The 27,715-nt window shown below is 35.8% G+C and overlaps 1 protein-coding gene across 1 annotated transcript; it reads left to right on the top strand.

Moving 5' to 3' along the window:
* The first annotated feature begins 1,799 nt into the window (after positions 1-1,799).
* scg3 (secretogranin III) lies at positions 1,800-26,593 on the top strand. The gene is made up of 12 exons (XM_039681879.2): positions 1,800-2,208; positions 3,836-3,888; positions 4,061-4,091; positions 4,172-4,396; positions 7,477-7,619; positions 7,819-7,965; positions 8,324-8,579; positions 11,641-11,757; positions 19,823-19,906; positions 20,006-20,116; positions 20,900-20,989; positions 25,778-26,593. Exons 1-12 carry the CDS (start codon positions 2,124-2,126, stop codon positions 25,894-25,896), a joined length of 1,461 nt encoding a protein of 486 aa, XP_039537813.2. The 5' UTR covers positions 1,800-2,123; the 3' UTR covers positions 25,897-26,593.
* Positions 26,594-27,715: the final 1,122 nt, after the last annotated feature.

Below are 27,715 nucleotides of genomic sequence, written 5' to 3' on the forward strand. Positions count from 1 at the left end.
TTCAGTTGTGTTGGACATTCAGATGAGTTTCTGTTTTTGAATTTTGCAGCTCAGGCTCCTGGCACTCAATGTTCAATGTCCATTAAGTCTTAACTTAATGGTTCATTATATATTGTTCAAACTAGGCGCGCTCAACTACCAAGACGCTTCTTGGGTGCGAGTTATAAAACAGTGATCAATGCAAAGAAAAAGAACCGCACTCTCTAGTTAAATCTCATGAAGATTTATTCATTCACCATGTCCACACAGACGCGTTTCGGCCTAAGCCATCATCAGTGAGTGACACTGTTGACCCAAATAACCAAATTAATTTGAATGAACTAAATCAATTAATTAACGAAATACACTGTGTTTAAAAATGTCTTCGTTTAGTTAAGGGTAATTAAGTAGTTTTGAGTCTATTTGTATCAATGAAAAGGACTTTATAAAACCATATGAAACAAAAAAAAAGATTATAACACTTTACAAAAAGATTCATTAGTAAACAACATTAGTTAACTACTTAAGTTAATTAACTGGAGTTAGTCTGTTAATCTTTGTTCATGTTAATTTCAACATTTACTAATATTAAATATTGTTAACATTATAGTTAATGCACTAACATGAACAATGAACAGCTGTATTTTTATTAACTAACGTCAAAGATTAACAAATACAGAAACAAATGTATTTTCTCATAGTTAGTTCATGTTAGTAATACATTAAATAATGTTAACTAATGAACCTTATTGTAAAGTGTTACAGATTATTTACAACCTATTAAAGGTTTACTTTAAAAAAAAAAAAAAAAAACTTTTGCTGATAATTTCCTCTCCCCCATGACATCCAAGATGTCCATGTCTTTCTTTCTTCAGTCAAAAAGAAATTACATTTTTTTTGATGAAAACATTCCAGGATTTTCTCCATATAATGGACTTCATTGGGCACCAAACGGTTCAAGGTCCAAATGAGAGTTTCATTGCAGCTTCAAATGGTTTTAAACGACACCAGTCGATGAATAAGGGTCTTATCTAGCGAAACGATCGGTCATTTCAAAAATAAACAAAAAAGTTTTAAGTTTTTTAAGCACAAATCCTCGCCTTGCTCTGTTCGGTGCTGCGCGTTCGTGACTCTCCTATTCGAACTCGTTCTTTATTAAACAAACGAAATGAACGAAATGACTCGAAAAAGATTTGTTCATTTGAAGCTGCACAAAAACTCTCATTTGGACCTTGAACCGTTTGGTGCCCAATGAAGTCCTTAGAGAAAAATCCTGTTTTCATCAAAATCTTAATTTCTTTTCGACTGAAGAAAGAAAGACATGGACATATTGGATGACATGGAGGTGAGTAAATTATCAGTAAAAGTTTTTTATTTATTTTTTTTTATTTTTTTTATTTTAAAGTAAACTACTCCTTCAGCTGGAGAAATCAGGTTATACCGTTATTAGACAGTTATGCTTCAGCAAAACCTGTTTTTTTAAGGTTGGTTGAATTCAGTTACTCAGTAATTTTAAATCATTTATCATTTATTTCATTTCCACAAAACCAGTTTTTGTAGGCTAGACTGACTAAACATTTTTTTCAACGTAGGCTATCATAAAGCAGAGATATAATGGTGGATTAAACAAAGCAGGTCAAATCTCTAATTTGCATTTGAATCTGCATCGTCATAAATCTCTCTCTCATTTTTTTTTAGACATCGGAGTGCTGTGTTATCTCTTATCTGCTCTCCATAGCGCTCATCGGTCGTTTACTGCCCCGCAGCATGAATGACTGTGAGATGCGCGTGTGACGCAGGTGCTTTAGACTGACGCACATGGGCGGATGTGACCGTGCCATTCTCCTCCTCCTCCTCCTCCATCCATGAGCTGCTGGAATCAGGGCCCGTTATACACGAGGAGCTCCCATCAGCTTATCCGCTGTTAAATATAGCCAGCGACCTGGTTTCAGCACTGCAGGGACTCAACAGCTCCCGCAGAACTCAAGTCTTTGCGCTTATAGAGGAGAGGCGCTGAGAGCGCGCGGCATCCAGTCAACACCAGCGCGCGCCACCAAACCAACGGTTCCGTTCATCTTCACAGAGGACAACACAGAGGAAAAAATATCAAAACTATATACGAAAATTCGGAAACCAGCTATAGAATGGCGTCAACACGCGTAGGGCTTGTGGTTCTCCTTGTTGTGATATCGCAGATCAGCGCGTTTCCAACACCTGCCGGACCCAACGGTGAGTTATTCAATTTCCAACAAAAAAAAACAAAAAAACATGTAGGCTAGTCCAATACATCAATCCAATATATTGTACAATAGGGAATATTTGATTTAGACGATTATTCTGATTAAATGAATCATATATCAACAAATTTAGAATAATGTTGCTTATAGGCTCGGTCAGTTAGTCAGTCAATATTTTGCAAATTTGATAGGCTATTAGGACAGTAGCCACGTGACCAGTTAACGTACCTGTTTTCAAAGGGAATTTATTGAGTAAATATTGAGTACACGACGTATATTCATTTTTAGTCACATTTCGTATTAATTTTGTATTTTTAATACTGTTAGCCAACAATCATAGGCTTTACTATACTCCAGATATTAGCCTGTGAAAAATTCATATTAGTTGACTAGCCTGCTACAACTACACATGTGGAAAGAAGGTGAATGAATTGGATTGTTTATTTTGTTGTATTGTATATAAAGCTCTGGGCTCTGGTGTTTTCAAAGGCCTTTAATCTTTTGTCTAGTAATCCGATTATTTGGTGGCATTTTCTCGAACAGTTTGGAATGCAAGTGAGTGCATCAAAGATCTCAACAACCATAGAAAGTTAATATATATATATATATATATATATATATATATATATATATATATATGAAGAGTTCAGATGCAAAAGCCTCTAAGTGCCATTTGAAATTTTCTTCTAGAATGATCATTTTTATCAAACTTGTATATTTAAGTTCAGTGATTTCACTTAAATTGCAATGATAATTACCTATTAATTGTTATTTAAGTGAAATTACTGAACTTAAATATACAAGTTTGATAAAAATCATCATTAAAGAAGAAAATTTCAAATGGCATTTAGAGGCTTTTGCATCTGAACTCTTCATATATATATATATAAAGATAAAAAGCCTATTAATAATATCTTTACTTTAGGGTAAAATAATCTTCTCTTGATTCCATCAAAATCATACTCAATTCACATAGGTGAGAGGTGCACAGATTCTTTAAAATAATGTTGTTACAATATCTTTACATTGTAGTTACAATATAATAACCAATCAACAGTAATCTGAGATTGATACTGTAGTAGCGATACTGCAGATCTTCTCATCTCATCATTCCTCCTGGTCAGTGTAGTAAGGATAGTTCACCGACAAGAAAAACAAGAAAAGAAAAAATTAGGGTATCACTTTATGCATAATGCATTATAAAAGTATTCATGATGTACATTATAATCTTTTCATAAATAATTGTAACCAAAGTTAAATTGCATTATAGCATTTGCAGATTGTTACATTTGAAATTGGCGTGTGGCGTGTTTTAATGCATTATACTCTTTAAAGGTGTAGCGTATTATAACTGTGGTTACGATTATTTATGAGATCATATAATTATAAGGTGCATTACAAGGCATAATTAATTGATTAAAATACTTTTATAATGCATTATAAGGAAAGTGCTTCCAAAATCTAATACTCACTCTCATTTCAATCCAAACCTGTTTGACTTTCTTACTTCTGCAGAACAAAAAATACATTTTCAGTTTTATATCTTTAAGGTGAGAAAAGACTGATCTGCGATCGTTGATCTTTGCCTTTTTTTTAAGTGTGTTTTTTTCCTGATCCAGATAAGAGCATGTACAACCGAGAGCTGACTGAGGAGAAGCCATTAGAACAGCAGGTGTGATTTCAGAAACGTATTATTAGTTACCATGTTATGTGAAAGAAACCGATGAATAGACTTTGTACCTAGTACATTAAGCATCAGACTAAATACTGTTTGCGTTTTATGCATGAAGTTCAACATAAAAATGAGCACGAGTCGAGATTTTGTTTATATTCTTTTTCAACAGATTGCAGAAGCTGACAGCATCAGAAAGACAGGTGAGATAATATAATCCTATAAGAACAAAGTGCTTCATAGTGATCAATAGCTCACAATCGCTTGCTGTTCATCCATGCAGAACCCAAGCCAACACCACCAGCCGAGGCAGAATCAAACTCAGAGGATGATGACATCACTTTCCTCAAGTCTCTGGCCGAGAAATCCAAAGAGTCAAACAACGAGACTCCCATCTCAGATTCTGAGGATGGGCGATACGGTTCTGATGAGGCCGACTCTACTAAGAACAGACGACTAGCTGATGACTATGACTCTACTAAAAATGTAATGGACTACAAATACCAAGGTAAGAACTACAATTACCATACTAACAAAGTTTATTCAGCATCGTACTATGCGGTATGTGTGCAGTGCACAATATGGTGATATTTACTGGATATTTGCCAAAGAGCATACTATGTGTGTAACGATGTATCCCACAATGCAATGTGCTTGCTCTTTCCAGTGTAACGAATGAACCAGAATTTTGTTTATACCCATTTTGATTATTTAGTCAAACTAACAAAATGCAAGACATTTATTCATAACGTAAAAAAAAAATGTAATTACATTTATGTCCACACAGTAACATATGTGGGCATACTTTTTTCAAATACTGTAAAAGAAAAAACAAAAAAACAATAGGCAGTATGCAGTGTTTGTTATGTTAATATTCCCTTTTGAGCATTGCTTTTGTCTTCTAGTCTTAACCTTTATGTCAGAGTAAATTGTGTTCAACCTCAAGAAAAAATAAAATATCTATGAACATTTTTGGTGCTGTTGTTTTGACCTGTCAAAAGCCAAATTATCTCTAACTTTGAAAATGTTAATCAACTCTAGTAAACGCTGAGACTGTATGTGATCCTAAATACAGGAACAGGTGGCAGACACCATAGGTCAATCAGTTGGTATTTTGTAGAGAGAGAGAGAGAGAGAGAGAGAGAGAGAGAGAGAGAGAGAGAGAGAGAGAGAGAGAGAGAGAGAGAGAGAGAGAGAGAGAGAGAGAGAGAGAGAGAGAGAGAGAGACAGAGCAGTCAGACTAAACCTACACACACATTAAAAGCCTTCTAACCTAGCGATAGCTTAATAGCTCAAAGACATCATATCATACATTTTAACATCTTCCCCAACTCTATAACGTAACTCAAAGTTTCTGTTCGATTCTTTTCTTTTCTTTATATTGTGACGTACTGTGATTGTTACATTGTGATGTGTAATTCATAAAAAAATCTAAACTAAATTGTACTGTTCAAACTTTTAAGATTACAATGAATGAAATGATTGACGATATTGTTAAAAATAAACTTCAGCTTCTCCTTTCCATTATTGAAGGGTCTGCAGAGTTGTAGGTGCTACACACAGCAAACGATTTGACAAACTGTGCTATGCTTCACTTGTTATTTATTCTTGTGTTTAGGATCATAAACAGCATCTGTTCTATGTGGTCCTTATTACCTCACCAACCATTTTTTTTAACACTGAATATGTGTTGTACATGTGGGCAGTCATGTGTTCATTTATTACATTTTCACCATATGGACCATGTCACCTAGGACCTCTGACTTTCTTTTAGAATTAGCATCAGTCTTTTGATCAGTTTCACGTTTCAGGCAGATGGTGAGATTACTGGAAGCGAATATGGCAGTGTAAGTCGATCTGTGTGGTAGATAATGGCAGATAACAGAGTGGGAGGTGTTTTTGTGTGATTTCAATGGGTTACAGGAATTACAACAGACAGACAAGTATTGCTGGCGCTTTCCAGCTCCAACATTCATATCTCTGTTTCACACATTCGCATCGTACTTGTCTTGCTTTTTAAGAGCTTTGAGCTTGTTGGCTTTTGATAAAATAATCTTTATTTCAAATACAGCGTAAAATAAACCTATGGACTATGCACTAGAGCCCGACTGATAAAGGATTTTGAAGGCCGATACTGATACAAATATTTTTGGGTTTTAAAATCCGATATTCCGATATATCGGCCAATATTTTTTTTTTATTATTAAATATTCTTGGATTTCACACACGTGTAAAAGAAAAGCTAAATTTTCTGCACAAGATACGTTTGATACTTTTTCTCTATGTCTAAATGTTCACTCCTCGCAAGTCTAACTTACATTTTACAATGCAAGGACTGTAACTAGAGATATGCTATTTATAAATACAGTAATAATTACTTTATTTAGGCAGAAAAAGTTCATTGTTGTTTCCAAGCTCATTAATGTTAACGTTAGCGGTCTTCTACTGATGATAGTGGCTTGATATAGCTTTGTGGTTAGCTAGTTTATGATGAGCCATAATTTAGCAATAGATAACATCATACTGCAAATTGTAAAACATACATTTTCAATATAACAGGCCAAGAAGAAATGATTGAAGCGTGTTTCGTCCATTTTTATTTTATTTTTTAAATATTCATTTATCGGCCATTATGACTGCCGATACCGATATTTTGGAAAATGCATAATATCGGCCGATAATATCAGTCTGGCTCTGCTATGCACCTTCGGTTGTGTGTAGGAGGTGTTTTTTTTTTGTTTTGTCCAACATTATCATGGGATGTTCAAAGTGTGAATTTACTGTTTTTCAAACCAAGTTTAACCCTCAGGTGCTCTTCGTTTCGGAGTCACACTTGTTATCTTTCCGGTCAAAAGTGACCGGACACCTAAAAATGAAACTTTCTCCATCCCAGTCAAACCAATGCCTTTTTTTTTTTGTTGTTCTATAATATTTATTCTTTTTAATTTAGTATTTTGAGACAGTTTAATTGAATTTATTAATATTTATGCAATATTTATGGTTTATTTTTGCCATGGAAATATATATATATATTTTATATATATATATATTATTTTTTTCAAAAAAATATTAATGCAGTATTTTAGTTTAATATAGAGTCTAGGCAACATGCCAAGTGCATTATGGGTGTTTTTCTTCCTTTTCTCTGTTTCTCTAGCCAGGTAGCACCAATTTCAAATTCAAAAAAGACACGGAAGCTAATCTATTGCCAGAATCTCTGTTAATAGATATTAGCTATTTATCATCTAAAAGACATACACTCTCACTTCTTGACGTATAAAGGTTGAATGTGAAGGATCCAGAAGTGAAACACTTTTATGCTGTTTCAAATGTGTGTGTTATTTAAAGTCTTGTGGATTCTGATAGGCATAAACTTCATAAACTGGAAAAAAAAGTGTTCTGAAAGTGATTCCAACAATATCGGTCCTCTGTGTTGACATCATAATTGTCTGTAATTTCATACAATTAAAACTGTTATTAAAACTTTATTAAACTGTATTATTATAGTAATCCTTGTGTGAACAGCTTTTAATATTCAGTTTTGTTTAAATGCAGAGATGTAAAATATTTTCATGTGTTTGGTTTCAGATGATCCTGAAAGCTTTCGGCAGTTAGACGGGACTCCGCTAACAGCTCAGGACATCGTCCAGAAAATCGCCAACAAAATCTATGAAGAGGATGACAGAGGAGTGTTTGACAGAATTGTGTCTAAACTGCTCAAGCTGGGCCTAGTAAGAAATTCAAATGGTGGCATGAGCAGTGATTCTGATAACCATGTTGATGCAATAAACAACATATATTATGTATTAGTTGCTCTAGGGCAACAAATTCCAGTTTAACCAGCTTGTATTGCATGGAAAATAGATTGTCATACAATAATCCCTCTGTGAATTGTTTGTTCTAGCAGATGTTCTTTTGTTTGTCCTTCAGATCACTGACAGTCAGGCAGAGACGCTGGAGTATGAAGTTGCTGAAGCCCTGCAGGATCTGATCACTAAAAACGCCAAAGAGAACATGATTGGAGACCTCAATATGGACTACCCTGTAAACGCAGCTAAAGAAACACAGAACAATATGGTACGAGTGTGTGACTGTAGTGTTTTTAATAACTATGTGTTTATTGAGGATTTATTTATTTATATATACATATATACAGTATATATATATATAGTCAAGCGAAATATTGAATGTGACTCTACACCCTTTGCCTCATTTAGTATATGTGGTTCTATCAATATGCAAATTAGCCCCTCCTCCACTCACTCCCACCAGCTCAGAGATCCACTCGTGACGATTACATGTTGACGTGATTGGTTGTTTGTGACGTCAGAAACACGTCTTTAGTTCACTTCAGTTTTAAGGACAAAATACTCAGCAATGGTTTTGACTTGTGAATTTGCACACATATAAACAACATTAAAAACTTTCACCACAGGGGGACTTTAAGGACGAGGAAGACAGGCCCAGCCGACGATATGAGGAAGACGATGAAGGGGATAATGATGGTGGCGATGATGATAATGGTGATGAAGAACCGGAGGAGGAGAGTAGAGATGACACAGTGAGGGCAGATGATTCATGGGACGCCGTGAGCGACGGGAATGACAGAAATGAACTGAACCCTGAAGACGGACTTCAGGACCTTCAGTTCTTCCCCAACTTCTACAGACTCCTAAAGAGCCTTGACTCAGGTAGACAACACAACAAACAATACAACACAGGTATATACCACAACAAAATACAACATACAATATAAAATGATAAAAGAGAGTCCAACACACCACGGTAGAGGGTCACTGGGATTTTGCCTGTTCCTGAACATATTTTGTTGATCCTGGGACAACATTCCAGTCTGAAAACCCCCCTAAACCTAACTCTACCAGGGTTTCCCATACATTCATTAATTTGTGGCGGCCCACCACAATATCAACGCTGACTGATTTTTAGGTTTTTATTTTATTGTAGAGCTGTGCGCTGCTCTCACAAACTGACAACGGAGACGCGAATAGCCCCTCCTCTTCGAGCACGATATGAATCAAAACATGATCATGCGTTGGAGGACGGATTGTTGCTGGTGCTTATTCCTCCAGAATCAATCCAGAGTTGAATTGTTAGTATAATGAACACTATAACTCTAAAAAGTTAGTCTATGTTAAATGCTGTCGCGTTTCCATCACAGATTCATGCAATCGATAAAAAACTATTACGAAATGACGGCGTTTCCATTTCACTATGTCATGCGACTAAAACGTCATTTTTTCCTCTCGCGATCAGTCATTCCAAAAATCAGGGCAACGGACATTGGTGGGTTTAAATATATCACAGCCACCTCACTAGACATCATTATATTATTACTGATAAAGAGACGTATGGCCTAAGCGTGTTATCCAAGCACTAATGGCAAGGAAAGACTCCTATTTTACTTATTTCCTCTCCGAGGTCTTGATTGTGGCATTTCTTTAAGGTTTAGAAGCCAGTATATCTGTATTTGGGGTTTTAATGAATTTATTTGTCTTATATTCTGTCCAAACACACATTTTGGGTATCTATACTTTACTGGAGTAATTATTTTTCAGTCGACGTTTTACTTCTACTCCTTACATAGGCTATTCACGCAATTATCTGTAGGCTACTTTCTACTCCTTACATAGTTAGCCTCCAATAAATAGCCTCCTTAATGTTATGGCATTTCGGCTTGTTTTCATTTCGGCTTGATATCGTAAAAAAAAAAAAAAAAAAAAAAAAAGGCGCCATCCAGATTTGGAATGGGCAACGATTAATCGCGATTAATCGCATCCAAAATAAAAGTTTGTGTTTACGTAATATATGTGTGTGTGGTGTGTATAATTATTTCGTATATATAAATACACACAGATGCATGTATATATTTAAGAAATAATTGCATGTATATACTTTATATATATTTATACATAATTAATATTATGTATAAATATGAATATTTGATATATTAAGAACAGATTTATATACATGTATTTATGTATACAAAATAAGTATACACACCACACACACATATATCATGTAAACACAAACTTTTATTTTGGATGCGATTACTCACGATTAATCGTTGCCCATCCCTAATCCAGATAGAGGGCATTTGATTGTGGTTGGATGAGAAGTATAAACGTATAGCATTCTGGTTTGTACACGGTGCATTGTTGCATTGTTAGCTATATCAGAGCTCTCAAGTGTCACGCATTGATCATCACAGTCACTCGTTTCGCCCTTTTGTATTTATCTCGCGGGAAAACTGTTTATAATACATTTAATATGCCGCAGCGCCCAAAATGTTTCTGGCCACGCCGCTCTTACTATGGAACCGGCAGGAATCAATCGCGTCTCTCCTGGAGTTCTGTCGTTGAGCCTGCCACTCATCAGCCAATCAAAAAAATAGAAAAGTGCTATACAATAGCCAATCAGAAAATAGTACTATTGTATCTGGGTAAGATTTAACGCAACAACCAAAAAAAAAAAAATATATCCTGAAATTGTTCACGTGAGAGCCCTGCTATATAATTAGGCATAGTACATACCAAGAAGGTATCAATCAGGAAGGTATCAATCCAACTATGTATCAATGTTGTATCAGTGTTGGTCAATGAAGGTATCAATGTTGATCCAGGAACATGTTATACTTGGTGAAATCAGAGTCATCCACAGAAGAGCTGGGCAGTATGAACATATATTGGGAACAACTTAATATGAACAAATAAAATACCTACCCTATCTCACGACCAATTCGTACACATTCGTACGAGTGATTAAAAAGTGGCTAATTCGTACAACCTCACTCGTACGAATTCATACGATTTGTCTAAACCCACGTGATGGTTAGGTTTAGGGGCGGGGTCAGGGGTAGGTTATTCGTACGAATTCATACGAATTGGCCAATTCGTAAAATATGTACGATTTAGCAAAATCGTACTAATTTGTAAGAGTGAGGTCGTATGAATTGTTACGAATTAGCCACCTCGTAAAATTCGTACGAATTCCCGTGAGATCGGGTTGTAAAATACATATAAATAATAGATACAAATGATAGATCAATGCACAAAACAAACCCACAAAACAAAGCAAAATTAAACACACAACATATAGAATATAGCATGACAACACACACAGTAAAGCTACTGTACAAAACAAACCACCCCTTGTGAAAAATAAGTGTGCTTAATTGTATAAAAAGTATATTTTCACAATAAATTGTAGGTGCAGATCATGACTGAATTGAATGTATTTCTTGAAACACTTCAGTACACTAAATGTAATAAATAGTAAGTAATAAATGTCAAGTTTAAAGTTACATTTTAAATAGTTTAATCGGTTGAATAATCTCTTGTCATGCTTTTAAGAAGTACACCTACTGTACTTGAATATATTGACTACTAACATATAAAGCACATGTAAAGTACTTGATTATCGTTTTAATTGTAGTGTGTTATTCGATTTTAAATGTGCTAAATAGCAACTTCATCAATACAACACACCAGAGTATAGCACAACACAGCACAGCACACACAAAAGACACACAGATCATATTGAAACACACGCCTCATAACACAACGCAACACACAACACAGCTCATTGAGCAGATCAACAGCTAAGGTCTGTAGAAACATCACCATCTGGCCAAACACATTCCCTGTGGTCTCAACTGTCCTCTTCCACATTAATCCAGATTAAAGTCTAGTGTCATCGCTTAATCTATCACATCCTTCTGCTCTCACTTCACAGAGCAAGATAAAGAGGAGAGAGAAACCCTGATCACCATCATGAAGACCTTGATTGACTTTGTGAAGATGATGGTCAAATATGGAACCATCACACCTGAAGAAGGAGTGTCTTATCTGGGTAAGACCAAAATACTCTCTCCAACTTTTTATGCAACATGACATCATGACTTTTGCGTAAACATATACGCCACTTTCGAGTCAGGTGGCGTGTTATCTCCACGCATTTTCTGCTATCCGCGTGTATCCACGTGAATGCGTATCTGTCTACGCCATTAACGTCCGCGTCATTCCGCGTGTCTAAACACGCAGTCAAATCTACAGTCATAAATGCCATTAACCCCAGTGACGGTTAAGTTTAGGGATGGGGTTGAGGTAAGTCATATCTTTTTTTTAACCTAGGATGGTTAGGGAACAGTCATAAATGCCATTAACCCCAGTGACGGTTAGGTTTAGGGACGGGGTTGAGGTAAGTCATATATTTATATAACGTAAACTCAACGGCGTTCATAAACACGCTGAAAGGCGATTATGCGTCTTGATAGCACGCCAAAAATGGAAATACGAATTGGCGTGTCATACACACACTACTTCATGAGATCAGTCTGTCTTATGACATATTTTTGATGCAGCATACTGGTATTTGTTAACATATTTTCATTTATTATCGTAATCATAAACACACTGGCAGTTTTACCATTTACTGCACTTTATTATTCTTCTAGTCATTTACCAATAGCAGCTTCAGAAGTCTCGCACATTCACAGGAAATAGCTTTCTTTCACATTGAAAAATAAGGTAAATAAAGTAATCCAACTGGCAACCATTGGTAGTCTATCTGAAAAAAAGCTTCATGTTATTATATTTTTCAATAACAAGTTTAGTCACCATTATTTGATAGGTCAAATCAAACTAAAACGTTTCATATTCATCTAATGCCTTTTTTAAAGCCTTCATACTGAGAGTTGTGATTTCTGTTGTTCATTTTTTGTACTGTAAGTGTGGTACCCTCATGTCCTGAAGTCAGATATGCTGTTTCTTCAATAGAAACCATAGAATATTTGATCCGCTTCACTTTAGCTGTGTTAAACATAGGGTTGGGTATCGAGAATCGAGTATCGATTGGAACCGGGACTTACTTTTCGTTTTTCCCGGAATCGTTCAAAAGTTCAAATTTCGATTCCTAGTTTCGATATTCACAGTCCGCCGAGCTGAAGAAGAAACCGCTGAACAACACCTACGAAGAAGCGTCTACCGGAAGTGTTGGTATAACCGCGCGAGTCGAACATGAGTACCTTACGTCGGCGATCGAAAGTGTGGCTTCACTTTTCTAAAAATAACGAAATCTCGGCAAAATGCTAAATTTGTGACAGAAGGAGTATTTCCTTCAGAAAGGATTATTTCCTTCAGAAAGACCATTGGTTAGCATGGTTAGCTAAACTTTTTTGACCCTGCCTCTTAAAAGAATCGGAATCGAGAATCGTTAGGAACCGGAATCGAAACAAGGAATCAGAATCGGAATCAGAATCGTTCAAATTCAAACGATACCCAACCCTAGTTAAACAACAGATATGTTCTGACTGGCTGTTATTGTGTCACATTACACAGTATTTTCTCTTTCAGTGAGGATAGCAGTAAATACTTGTTTGTCATGTCTAGTTATTGTATGTGTGTGTGGGCTTTAAGGAATCCCTGAGATAAGCTTAATGTGACTGCATTTGCATCCTGAAACAAAGCTTTGTCCAGCCTGAAAGAGAGACAGAGAGAGAGAGAACAGCTGTGTTTTGACTTGCCTCTAATGTTGAAGGTTTATCCTCAATCAAATCAAGTATAATATAGTTGAAGCAGTTTTTTATAGATGCAGTATCAGTGTTTGCTGTATGTACAATCATAGAACAGCATGGATATCACTTTCTTTTTTTAAAAAAATAGTGTGTTTGGCGAAGGGGGCCATTTATGACTTTGATGAAAGCTTAAAAGATGAAAGCTTAGCTCATGAATATTGCTTCTTTTGCTTCCTCCATGATGACAACCACAATAACCACTCAACAAACATTGACTGCATACAAGTGCAATGTAGCACCAGATTGTTTCATTGTAATACTTATCGGTACCAAACAAATATCTTAAGCATTAAATTTCTAAAAGTGATTCCTACTCAAAAATGATGTTAACCCTTGTGAAAAATAAATGTATTGATGATGTAGTACTGTAAATAATACATTTTAAAAGAATATACTAAATGAACTCAATTTAATGCTTTGGACACTAAATTCCGTGTTAATTGGAATTAAATTCAAATATATTATAGTTAAAATTGATACTAAATGCAATTAGTTGAAAGTAAAAGGTCTTTTTGACCTGCTATAATAATTTGTTATTTCATACTTCTATTGTCTTTTAAATATGGTTATACTACTGAATGTACTGACAAGTATTTATGGTAAACTAAAATTATTTAGGGTAATTACACATTTGCGAGGATGAAGTTGCAATTTAGCACTTTTAAATATATTTCCATACATTTATAAATATAATTGAGTACTTTACATGCTTTAGTATGTAAGTCAGCACATCAAAATAAGTGCTACTTTAAAAAAATTATGACAAAAGATTATTAAAACATAATTGGACTTAAGATTTTAAGTTGATATTATTACTTTCTAAAAGTGTACCTAAGTGAGTTGAGAAACATGAGGTCTTTTCATATTTAAACCAGGGTCATTCTTAACCCCGGGTAAACTGAATCCTGGGTTATTGTTCATAATTTACCCGGGGTTAATCCTGGGTATTCATAAACTGACATTTCACACTGTGCATTCCTAAACCCCGGGTTAACATTATTTGCATATTTGTGTCAGAGTCATTGATTGGACGAATGCAGTATGCAACCTGTTTACATAAAATCTTTTGCATTGCGCATCCACATATTGCTGATGCTACTATCAAGTTCATACTGAAGGGACTTAAACCCCTTCTTTACCTTAATTGTCACACATTCTGTCACCATTTAACATTTGTCACCTCAAAATACTGAAACGAATGTTTATATGGAACGTGCATTGTTTCATTAAAGGGTTAGTTCACCCAAAAATGAAAATTATGTCATTAATGACTCACCCTCATGTCGTTCCAAGCCCGTAAGACCTCCGTTCATCCCGTAACACAGTTTAAGATATTTTAGATTTAGTCGGCGAGCTTTCTGTTCCTCCATTGGAAATGTATGTACCTTATACTGTCCTTGTCCATAAAGTCAATACAGACATCATCAATGTAGTCCATGTGACATGAGTGGGTTATTTCGATTTTTTTGAAGCATCGAAAATAGTTTTTGGTCCAAACATAGCAAAAACAACGACTTTATTCAGCATTGTATTCTCTTCCGGTTCTGTTGTCATTGCTCGTTCACGATTCCAATGACGCTGCTGATGTGTTATATTGTGCGCCCGAGCTTCATTTACAGTCTGATGGAGACGCGCGCTGTATTCAATAGGGGTGTAACGGTACACAAAAATCACGGTTCGGTACGTACCTCGGTTTTAAAGTCACGGTTCGGTACGTTTTCGATACAGCAAAAAGAAAGAAATGCCAGAGAAATTTCCTATTTGTTTAAAGAAAAAATATTTTTAAATAAGTGTGAGTTTTCCTAGATCTTGAAACTTTCAGGTTTATAAATGGGGGTCATCTTTGAAGGATGAACAAATAATGTTTTGGTCATCACATTAAAAAATAACATTTAAATATATATTTATTTATATAATATTTGAATTTTGAAGTGCTGGAAAAAGATGTGTGAAGTACTTGAAAGCATTCCACCATTCCAGCCAAACTGGTTCCAGTTACTATATTAAATCCATGGTGAATGTTGCTGGTCTGTGGACGTAAAGTATTACTAGTTCATTCACGGCACAATGTTTCTCCTGGTTTCCATGACAGCGCTGTTTGATCTAATAGAGATCTACGGTTAATAACGGAGAAATGTGAATGCATCTCACTAGATCTCGCAGCGATGTTATTACCTCAGTGGCGAATTCAAATGTTTTCTTTACCGGATCTCTTAGCGCTGTGTAGTAACAGTGTTGCTTGATCGAGATCGGCTCGCGCTGCACAGATGTTGCTGGTCCGAACAGATAAACGATCCATGAAGCACAGTAGCGCAGTTTCGTTCTGCTTTCATTACGCTTGCCATTTAATGTTGCGCAACGTTGTGTTGGCCGCGTCAGCACGAATTTTGCCGGCAGTAAAAATGGTCCAAGCAATCGTTCGGTTTGTATGCGTACCGAACCGGAAGCCTCGAACCGAAACGGTTCAATACGAATACATGTACCGTTACACCCCTAGTATTCAAACTTTTCTATATTGTTCGTATTTTTGTATTGCAATATTTTTTAAAAACGATTGGTAAGTGTGCATGTCGCGGATGTCCAAATCGTCCTAATCGGGCGCACAAGATAATACGTCAGCAGCGTCATTGGAATCATGAATGAGCAATGACAGCAATGACAACAGAAACGGAAGAGAATACAATGCTGAATAAAGTCGTTGTTTTTGCTATGTTTAGACCAAAAAGTATTTTCGATGCTTCAAAAAATTCGAACTAACCCACTCATGTCACTCATGGACTACTTTGATGATGTCTGTATTGCCTTTATGGACATACATTTCCAATCGAGGAACAGAAAGCTCGCCGACTAAATCTAAAATATCTTAAGCTGTGTTCCGAAGATGAACGGAGGTCTTACGGGCTTGGAACGACATGAGGGTGAGTCATTAATGACATAATTTTCATTTTTGGGTGAACTAACCCTTTAACTGTCCAAAGCAACTATGAGCCACGTGGGGTTTAGAACGCCCATAACCCAAGGTTAAAGTCCCCGTGAACCGGAAGTTGCAAACGATTTTTCTCCAGTGCTGTGACGTATTTCCAAGTGAAACGGAATATTGAACAGAGGGCAGGGTTTTACTCTAGCGCTCCTCCTCTCCATCTCTCGCTCATAGCAAACTAACGGTTTGAGGGGAGTGGTTAAGCGTTTCCCCACCCAAACTGTGAAACCTACGTCATCAGAAAAAGAAACCGTTCCAGACCGGAAGTAACTTTTCAGATTTTGATTAAAGATTACCAAGGTAAAACATTTTTTAAATATATTTTTACTTGCACGGATTAATTGTTCACCACAAGACTAGTAATATGCGCTAACAAAGTAAATAGGTTCAATTTTGATTTCACAGGGACTTTAAGCCCTGTAGTCATGAAAAGTATACTTTCTTTAAGTACACTTAATTGGCATTTTATTTAATTAAAATGATATTATCTGCAAGATTTGAAGTAGGCCTACAGCAAGTGCACATTCAGTGTTTTTGTAATAACTAATTGAATGGGAAAATGTTCCCTGTCATTAATATGGCTCATGTGGGTTTGTTTGACTAACACTGGATTCTGTGCTAATGTTCAAGTTCCTTTTGCTAAGGATGGATTGATTTGGTTGCGTTGGTTATGGGTCATGACTCATGTGACACGCAGATCAATAATGACTCCAGATGAATTACATTTCACACGCTGATGTTAATAGTTTGACGTCAGTATGTGTTTGTATGCATATCTGTGACTAATTACATATCACATTATATACGGCTACCTTCAACATTATTTTCTAAGATTTGTAAATAAGTCCTAATCTAACAGAAAAAGTATATGTCAAGGTCAAGTTTAAATGAGTATATAAAGATAAATGAGAGACCATATCATTTTGTTTTTACTCCATCACCAAAAAGTAAAAATAAAATCTCATTCCGATTAGTGTCTGGTTATTTTAAGCTGCATTCAGGATTACAAAATGTTGAATTTGTGTTTGCATTTCATTAACTTTGCAATGATTCCAAAATGTTTTAACTCTGTGTCACTAATCATCACAGTGTTTTGAGGAGACATAAGCAATGTGCAAAACATCTCATGCCCTTATATGTTCAAGCAAACAGCTTCCTGTTTCTCTCTTTTGTTCTCTCTCTCTTTCATTCCGTGTAATTAATTCGGTGTGTTTTTCTAACGAGATGGTCACGGTCGTTCTGATAGAACACAGATAACCATTTGGAATTCTCCATTGCGTAATAATAGGGTTACTCTGGCAACCTGCGCCACAGGATGACACACGCTGTAAAGATCAAATGGAATGGCAGGAGTGTTGCCAGGATACGGCTGGTTATTGATATGCTGTGGTTTAAACATGAGATGATCATTGTGCCCTAATGTGTGTGTGTTTGTCTATGGCAAACAGCTCCAAGACACAAAAGTGTGTCCACAACACATAATGAGCAGGGTACATCTGCATATGGACTGTTGGAAGCAGCTGTCTGTTGTTAAATATAATTCTGATCAGTTAAAAAATATACGCTCTTTTACCTCTGAGAAAGAACAAATAGACATTACTTTAACTGCTTTTTCCCCTCATTCACACAGATCAACGAAAATGATTAAAAACGCTGTATTTGTATTTATATATGTACTTTTATTTATATATGTATGCCAGGCCAGTAGTGATGTCACTTTGTAAAGAAACATGTAATACGCATGCGCATGACGTCACCCTTTTTACAAATTCACGTTTTTGTAGTTTACACAGAGACGAAAATGTTAGTTTTCAAAAACTTGCACTTTGAATCCCGTTTTCAAAAGTTTGCGTTTTCAGGTCCCCAAAATGTTGCCGTGTAAAAGAACGGCCAAAATACAAAGTTTTCCATTTTTAGTTAACTGTGTCGTGTAAATCGCCCCTACATGTCAACTAAAACTATTAGTCTCCTAAAACTCAAGGAGTTTAAAAATGAACTCCTAAAAAATGAAAAAAGTTGCAAAGTTACCTAAGTGGAACATCATACTAATGTGTTACCCTTAATATTAGGCTATAAGGTTTAATTTGTTAACACAACAACATTACTTACCATTAACTAAACATGAGAAATACTTCTAAAGCATTTAATCTGAGTTAATGTTAATTTCAACATTTACTAATACATTACTCAAATAAATCAAGTTGTATCTGTTAATATTATTTAATGTACCTACCATCAACTATCATTAATAAAGAGTAATATATACAGTTGCAAATGTATTGATCATTGTTAGTGAATGTTAGTGCATTAATGCTTGAACTAGTTAATGTTAAAGCTGCAGTTGGCAGTTTTCCCTCTTTGTCGCCATCTCTGTTCGAAATCTGCCATTGCGGAATTATCAACTTTACGTGAGTTGTACGTGAGATCCGCCATCAAATTGATAAGTTTAATTATATCAAGTGCTGAGAAAAGGCTTTAAATCTCCACCTCCATCATCCTCACACGCAATATAGCCTACTAGCCGAGACTCCTTCTTTATGTGTACAGATGCGACGTAATGACGCAAAGACATGCTCGAATCTCCTGCGGAAATCCACCAGTAACTTTAACTCCACCAGGAATTAAAAACATAATTACAAGCTTACCCCTCTGAATCGAGCTAAGGCAAGCAGATCGTTTTGAACACTGGCTAGTTATGTATTTTCTCAAATATGTAATTTGGTAAATTTTTAACCCAATAAAAGCTAGACTGCAGCTTTAACTAACGGGAGCTTATTGTAGAGTGTTACCGGAAAAATACAGCAATCCAATTTACTCAACAATCATCATGAGTATCCTATCAGCATGAGTGGAAGCATATAGGTTTGAGGCGTAACGTGCAATGAACCAATCAGAGTCTCATCTCTCATTCCCTTTAAAAGCCAGTTGCGCTATTTACGTGGTGGAAAGCGGAAAAACTGAAGGCTTCTCTAGCAAAGAAAAGGATCTGCTCATGTGCGTGGTTGTGAACCCGCCTATAGGTGCACATTACTAACATGCTCTTTAAATAAAAATAAAAATATTGCGTCATTGACCTTAGACCAGGTTTCAGTTGGCGCAGTGTATTTCAGTTGCCACAAAATAGCAACGCCGCCACACCGTTTTTAGACCAGCAGTCCATGGGTGAACAGATTGGCGGAGAAAACTCATTTGCTATTTAAACAACGTGGCACAATGATAACTGTGTTAGGCTGAAACTAGCAAAAAAAAAAAAATGGCCCACAATGGGATTGTATGGCCCACAATCTCCAAATTGCTTAAATAATCATCACATATGATTTTTCTGACATCATGTATTTATAAATATTCCGTTTTTCCCACAGAAAATCTGGATGCAATGATTGCCCTGCAGACCAAGAACAAGCTGGGCAAATCTCTGGTTCCTCTCAGCATTACGCCACCTACAGGTAAATCATCACCCAAATGCGACGTCTGCAAGTCATTCACTGCAGATTCTGCTCAGGAACACTTTGGCATCACTTTACTGTTTCCCAACCTGGTTCCAGGAAAAGCAGCAGATGATGATGACAACACCAAAACAGAAGCTGCCAAGATGCAGAAGGAGTATGAGTCCTTGAAAGACTCAACCAAAGACGTCCAGGCTGCCGCAGAGATCAGTGAGTATACAAGTATATCATTTTCACATTTTCACCTGCATGTTTATGATTTTGGGTCTTATTAAAAGCCTCTCAGGTTCTGCTGGTGTAATTGAGCTGTTTAGCATGCTAGCAGAAGCACTGAGGCAGATACACTGATGAGCCTGCATTAAATATGAAATTAGCTTGCAATTTCACTGGAAACATACAGCCAGACTGCAGTATAAGTGTTACAGAGAGAGAGAGAGTCAGTCCCATAGGGAGACTCTGCAGCAGCCCAACAGATTGAGGTTATCGCTAACACTCGGAGTGAACTGACAGTAATGAAAGATATTATGAGACCCTGTTAAGGGAGACTTTTATTGATTTTTTTTAAATGCACTTTACATTTTTGTTAAAAGCTGTAATAATCACTGTGGTTTATTACCCTAAGAACCATTTAGAGCACACCCATTGTACATTAATGCTGCTTTTATGTCACAATTATGAGATGAATTTATGCACTTACGGAAATGATTTGTTGCTATGGAAACTCTCAATGCCAAAGTGATCTGTGTACAAATGTGTACTTGATGACTGTAAAAATACATCTATTCTAAAAGCACCATTTATTCATCTCTGTATTCTCTTGCAAAATATTGAACGATAATAATATTAATTTAAACAAGAATACTTTTGTCACTGGCCAAAATTCCAACCTTAAAAAAAGGGGATTAGTCATAAAATAATGTCATACGTAGGAAAATCATCTGATAATTGAACAAAAAGCTCTAAGATGGCATAATAACAATTTCTGTCTGTCAGGTCATCCCGGGAAGTCTGAGAGTTATCTGGATGCAATCAGGAAGAACATTGAATGGCTGAAAAAGCACAACAAGGAAGGCAACAAAGAAGGTAAAGGTTCATCAAATATGACATATTTTACAGCTGCTGAAATGGACAGAGAATGTTAATCGTGATTCAAGCCAGCAGGATATGTTCACTGCCTTATGTTTTATTGTGTTAATGCACATATTCTGTAAATTGTATTAGTAAAATTACTTTCTACAGTCTAATTAGTGGTCAGATTAGTGTAATAATAAAAAATTAAAAAATTCTTCTGGTGTGACAATCGAAAAAATACCTTTCACTGAGCCCTCGCGGACTCTCGCTAAGGGCCCTATAGGTCTGCACTACATGACGTCACCGAAGTGTGGACTCTGAGGTAGACCACAAGTCCGGAGTGTGCCATTTGGGCCAGGGCCTATATTGCATTCGGTCTTAAAGTGACAAAACCTTAAAGGAGTAGTTCACTTTTGAAAAAACTTTTGCTGATAATTTACTCACCCCCATGTCATCCAAGATGTCCATGTCTTTCTTTCTTCAGTCGAAAAGAAATGAAGGTTTTTGATGAAAACATTCCAGGATTTTTCTCCATATAATGGACTTCTGTGGGAACCAAACGGTTCAAGTTCCAAAAGAAACTTTAAGTACAAACTGCAAACTTGTTCAAGGGGCTTTAAACGATTCCAAACGGTGAATAAGGGTCTTATCAAGCGAAACGGTCGCTCGTTTTATAAATAAATAACAAAGTTTAAGTTTTATAAGCTCAAACGCTCGCCTTGCTCTGTTCTGTAACGCACTCCTGTTTGAACTCGTTCATCAAAATGAACAAATCTTTTTCAGAGTCATTTGGTTCATTCGGCGAAAGAAATGAACGAATTGATTCGGAAAAAGATTTGTTCATTTTGTTGAACGAGTTCGAACAGGAGAGTCACGAACGTGCACCACAGAACAGAGCAAGGCGAGCGTTTGATCTTATAAAACTTAAACTTTGTTATTTTTTTTAAAAAAACGAGCGATCGTTTCGCTTGATAAGACCCTTATTTATCGTCTGGAATCGTTTAAAGCCCTTTGAACAAGTTTGCAGTTTGCACTGAAAGTTTCTTTTGGAACTTGAACCGTCTAGTTCCCACTGAAAAATTTTTGGAACGTTTTCATTAAAAACCTTAATTTCTTTTCGACTGAAGAAAGAAAGACATGGACATCTTGGATGACATGGGGGTGAGTAAATTATCAGAAAAAGTTTTTTGAAAAGTGAACTAATCCTTTAAAATAGCCCTCTGTGACATTAATGTTAAAGAAAGAACGAAAGAAAAAACATTTGTAGCTTTACCAAGGATTAATATATATTTAATTCATATGTGAAGAAGATTATGCAATGTTATTTTATGTTTGATTATTAAATTTTCTTAGAGCTGTATGATCCCTAACTCAAGGTTACATAGAAACATGGAGAACAACAGTCAAATTAAAGACTCCTTTTCCCCTTAATTTGCAATTAAAATAAGCGTGGGTGAGAGCACTCATGAATATGTGTCGGTTTGATGAGCTTGGCTCTGTTACGGCGCTGTAAGTCTGCTCTGTTTTGGACAAAAGATCTGTGTATTCCTCTCTTTATACCTGCCAGCATGAGACTGAGTGACTGTCTGTGTTCTTCAGGCATCATCTGCTCAGCTCAGAAAATGAGTGTGTGTTTTGAGATGAGAACTGTTGTTCTATTGTTCATATTCCAAACAGATTCATTAGATGCAGCATGTTACCGTCTAGACGGGTGAATCATGTCCAGGTCATATTAATCAGACACACAAAAAAAGAAGAAAATTATTCTGCATAAAGCAAACAAAGCCACATTTTATCTCTCATTCTCATTAATTTCTTCTCAGAATAAACTAAAGAATGTAAAACCAATAATTCCATGATGTATAAACAATTTACCTTAATTTAAATTCATTCATGAGAACCTACTCTAGTAGATCACAAAAACATAATCAAGACTTTGTGAAATTAATGTTACAATGAAAAAACATGTAATAATCCTTAAATTGACTTCACTTTCTTACACCACAATATATGTTGTTGTTTTTTTTATTTTAGGAGTGAAATGTGGATATCATAACAGAAATGAATGACCAATTCAAAATAATTTGAATGGATTTTTACTGAAAGAAACAATTTTCTAAATTTTAAAATATTATACCAAGTGTGATTTGCTTAGACCCAGAAATAGAAAAAAGCACATTTAGCAAAAACATTTTACAAAATGTGTTTTTTAAAAAAAAAAGCCTTGAAAAAGTGAAGCTAGTTCTATATGAAAAGTTTTTTTTTTTCTTTTTCTCTCTCTGTTGGAGATGAGACTTAGTTTGGTCACTGAAAAATAGCAACCAAAATGTTAACATCTAAATTACCTAGATTAATTCACGTAAAAAAATAAAAAAATAAAAAAAAATAAAAAATAACATCACCAAATCAACTTAAGTAATTAAATTTATAGACACGGTTATTCTTATGGGTTAAATAAGGTTACTGATTTCTCAGGTGCACAGCTTCACTCCCCTCTCTCTCTAGACAGTCTGAAAGGCTTTGCTAATGTGTGTGCAAGTCTTTGTCCATTGATTCGAAGGGAAATTAAATTAACAGTGGCGTGCATTGCATGGGAATCTGGAGAATGATTGTAAGCTAGGCATGTGTGACAAAGACAGAGGGGAAAAAAAATAGAGGAAGAATGTTTTGCTTGTAAAGAATGTGGGTTGCTACTTTCTTTGAGTTATTTGAGTTGTAAAGTTGTGTAATGAATCCCTTTTAAATCCAGAACACAAACAGATATTTCATTAAACTTTACAACTATTGCTGTCAACTAAAATAAAAATCTCATGCTTAATTGGGGTATGCTTACATGACAACAATGTACTAAAAAACGAAAAGTTTTTCTTTTGTTTCCTTTGCTTTTTTTCCGTGTACACGTGACAACGTTGTCAAAGCTAGTTTTCACCAGTAATCGGTTATGTCACTTTGCAAAGAAACATTACGTACTAATAGACTTTCTAAAAATTATTATTATTCTGAAATTATTCTAAAAAACATGTTTTAAACCACCAGATATAAATACCTCATAGATAAACAATTTCAGCGTTTTTACTATGAGAGAAGTACCACCACCATAAAAGTAATTCATTGTGTCTGCTTTTCTATAAAACAGACGCTCACTACAATTGCTTCACTAACACATAACACACACTCATTGTGACCCGTTTAACAGATGCATTGACTGAGGGGGCAGGATAGTCCCAGTGAGACCGGTCCTGTGTGTATTTAAATACAACATGAGTCTTGGTCATTATGGCCACAGAGACTGACATAGTCATGTGAAGGAGGAAACTCCACTGCTCTGTTCGGTGTGTGTGAGGACTGTCCAGTCTTATTCAGTTGTAATGGTCAGTGTAGGAAGAATTCACTGGTCTATAAATTTTGCCAGAAGCCCACCCACACAAACGTGCAAAAACACGCTCTGCTGATACCCAGCGTTTTCAGCCCACACAATGTACTCAAACACATTCACACACACACACATGCTTTGCCAAAAAACTGTGAATTTAGAATATGATTTATGCCTGGTTACTCTCAGGCATTTCTGTGACCTTTGACATCCAGAGTTAATAACAACATTTCAACAGAAAACATACAATCTCACATTTCAAGGATTTGTCTTTTTCAAGACTTTGCTATAGCATGGAACACTACGTTATTTCAACCTACTCAGAGATTTATATAACCCATAATAATTCTCTTCTGAAACATGTTGCCACCCTCAATAGATACAAAATGTTAACAAAACTAAAGTTCAGTGTAAAAATGCGGCCTTAACTAAAACGTTACTAAAACACCAAACTTAACTGAACTACACAATAAAATAAAAACTATTTTAAGCCTTTTTTTGTAAGATTTTAATCGAATTTAAATTTTATAGAAAAATTCCTTCAAATTGAATTGAATAATCCATACATATTATGCATATCATTCTCAAGAATAATATAGCACATTAATTTCCTCAAGAAAGCAACATTTTGTATAAATCTTAATGGAACAATGGAATGGACCATTTAGTTTATGTGATTTATATTTATAAATTTAAACATTTTCTTTTTTTGATTATATGAATATTTTTTTGGAGTGTACATGACTAAAGCACACACACACACACACACACACACACACACACACACACACACACATATATATATATATATATATATATATATATATATATATATATAATGCCTTTTAAAATGCCTCTCTGGTTAGCATGATGTCTAAAAGATCAAACCTTTATTTTTAAAATTGTTTAAAAAATTTAAAACAATTTTTCAAATTGTTTAGTAATAAATAATCATTAAAAATATTTATAATATATAGGTAACTGCAGTAAAGTTGTAGCATTTTTAAATATGGAAAATGTACTCTGATATTGCTAGTAAATTTCACTATTGAATGGCATGTAAACATAACTTAAAATTTTTAAGAAGAAAGACTAAATTAGTATTTTCTTATAAAAAGAATAACCGCTGTCTTATTTACACGGAAATCATCTGAACAGTGGTGTGTTGTAAAATGAAGATGATTGAAGACATTCAATTAGCTTATACTGTATTTGATGATAAACGGACATTTACAAATGCATTACACATTAAACTTATTTTATATATTAGTTAATGTGACCAAAGTATGCTTTTTAACTTTTTTGTATGAGTTTTAAGTTGAATATGAGTATTTATATGAATTTTTAAGTTATTGAGGGTTATTTAAGTAAGTGCTTTAGTCCGTCTGATGAGTTTCTGTGTTCTTCTCTCTGTTTGCGTTTCTAAGATTACGACCTCTCTAAGCTGAGGGACTTCATGGACCAGCAGGTGGACACGTACATCGATAAAGGCATCCTCGAGAAGGAGGAAGGTGATGTCATCAAGAGAATCTACGGAAGCCTGTAGGAGCCAGTGCAGCTTCACGTTATAACAGCGAGTCTACTAAATACTTCGACCGGGCATACTAACACAGATCCTAATGCTATAACTCCTAATAAATAAGATTTAGTCTGCAACTCAGACAGTATTTCCTCCTGAAGGCAATATCCTTTCTCAGTGCAGTCAGCAATAGGAAGCAAACTAGTTCTAGACAAGCCACAAATCACATTTGAGTTGTAAGTGTTTTTACACATTAGGACAGAATAAGAGCATTGGCTACCTAGAAGAATGAAATTTAGTGGACTTTTTTGTATGACTTGCACAGAAGCTTTTGCACCTCTTTTGCAATAGACTTTTACAGTATCATAAACATATAACATTCATACATGTATGGTGTATAACATTCTTTCCTCTTTTGATCTGATTTGATGAAGGAAATCAACCTGTATTATTGTTTCTCAATCAACCAAAAAATCAGCTTTGTCTGACTGTCAGTGAATTGCTTTTCCACTTTTGTTGTTTTCTCTCCCAGTCAATAGGGGGCAGTCTTTGTATCTTTATACCTCCCTTCTCTATCTTAAGTTTGGTTTTCTTGGTTTTGCTTCTCTATTCGACTCTGTATATTCCACATGCTATAGATTCACAAAAATCGAGTATTTTTAAATGTACATATTGTGATTTTTTCCAAAACTCTATTAAACATTGCCTTTCTTTAAATACGTAACTTGTGTGGTTGTCATTTTTTTAGGTTTCGATGCTGTTGGACTATAAATCAAATGACTGTAAAAATGAGATCGATCATGTAATCAGGGCCGTAACTAAGACATCCGGGAGGGTTGCCAGGTTCACGTAACAAAACCAGCCCAACGTTTAAAAAAAAAAAAAAAAAACCCTGTGACCGGTCCTAGTATAGGTCATAAACCCCACCTCCCCATGTTACTCAACGAGACGCGAGACCAACTACTAAACAATTCAATTACACTTCACATATCCTTTTTCCAAAGATAGTTTCAGTAATTTATTGTAGTTTCTATCACATTGATGTAATTTCAAGAGATTGTTTTTAAATTAGGTTTGTTTTTAGTTAGTTATGTGATGCTATAAACGATACTCAGACATCATGATTGACAGGTTCTCTGTGCGAGGTAGTCACTGAAGCACCAGTGGAGTTTTGTTAATAATGTTGATTATGTGGTTAGTAGTTGTATTTACCTTATGTTAACGAGGTTCTGCAATCAGCAGACATCAATGGAGAGGAACGAAGCAGACAGAGGCCACTTATTGAAAGTGCAGGGCGTTTGCTTGCGTTTGATTCAGCGAGAATGTGGGCGCGGTCTTGATTTTGCGGCTTTACTTCCTGCTCACGACTGCGAATGTCTGGTCCCGAAAACGCAAGTGCGCAGACTCAAGTCCCAAGATGTCAGCGCCATATCGGGACATTGGCGGCTTCAGTTCTCTCCGATGGAGAGAGTGAAGAGTGAAGGGGCGTCGTCCATCTTTTTTTACAGTCTATGGCTGCAACAGTGTAAAAGTACCCCAATACCATGGGAAAACTGCAGACTCGGCAACGCTATCCAGTGCATTTGGTTGCTGTTGGCCCCCCTCGGTTGAAATCGGGGGTGGGGGTGTTGATGGGTCCCCCTTGGTTGGAATCAGTGTGTCCCCCCAAATCCGTGTGCCTCTAGAATCGTAACCACCTTTCACCCCTCTAACGACTGCCCTGAACTCTAGGCCTCCTTGAAGGGGGAAGACAGGAAAAACGAAAGGCAAAGTTGGTTAACTGTGTCTTTTCTTTCTCTTCAGCCAGTCTCACTCTAGGCTTCCATGTGCTTCTTCACCTCATCCT

The sequence above is a fragment of the Pimephales promelas genome, chromosome 10 (assembly GCF_988280905.1).
Source record: "Pimephales promelas chromosome 10, fPimPro1.hap1.1, whole genome shotgun sequence".
In the NCBI taxonomy this organism is placed as follows: Eukaryota; Metazoa; Chordata; class Actinopteri; order Cypriniformes; family Leuciscidae; genus Pimephales; species Pimephales promelas.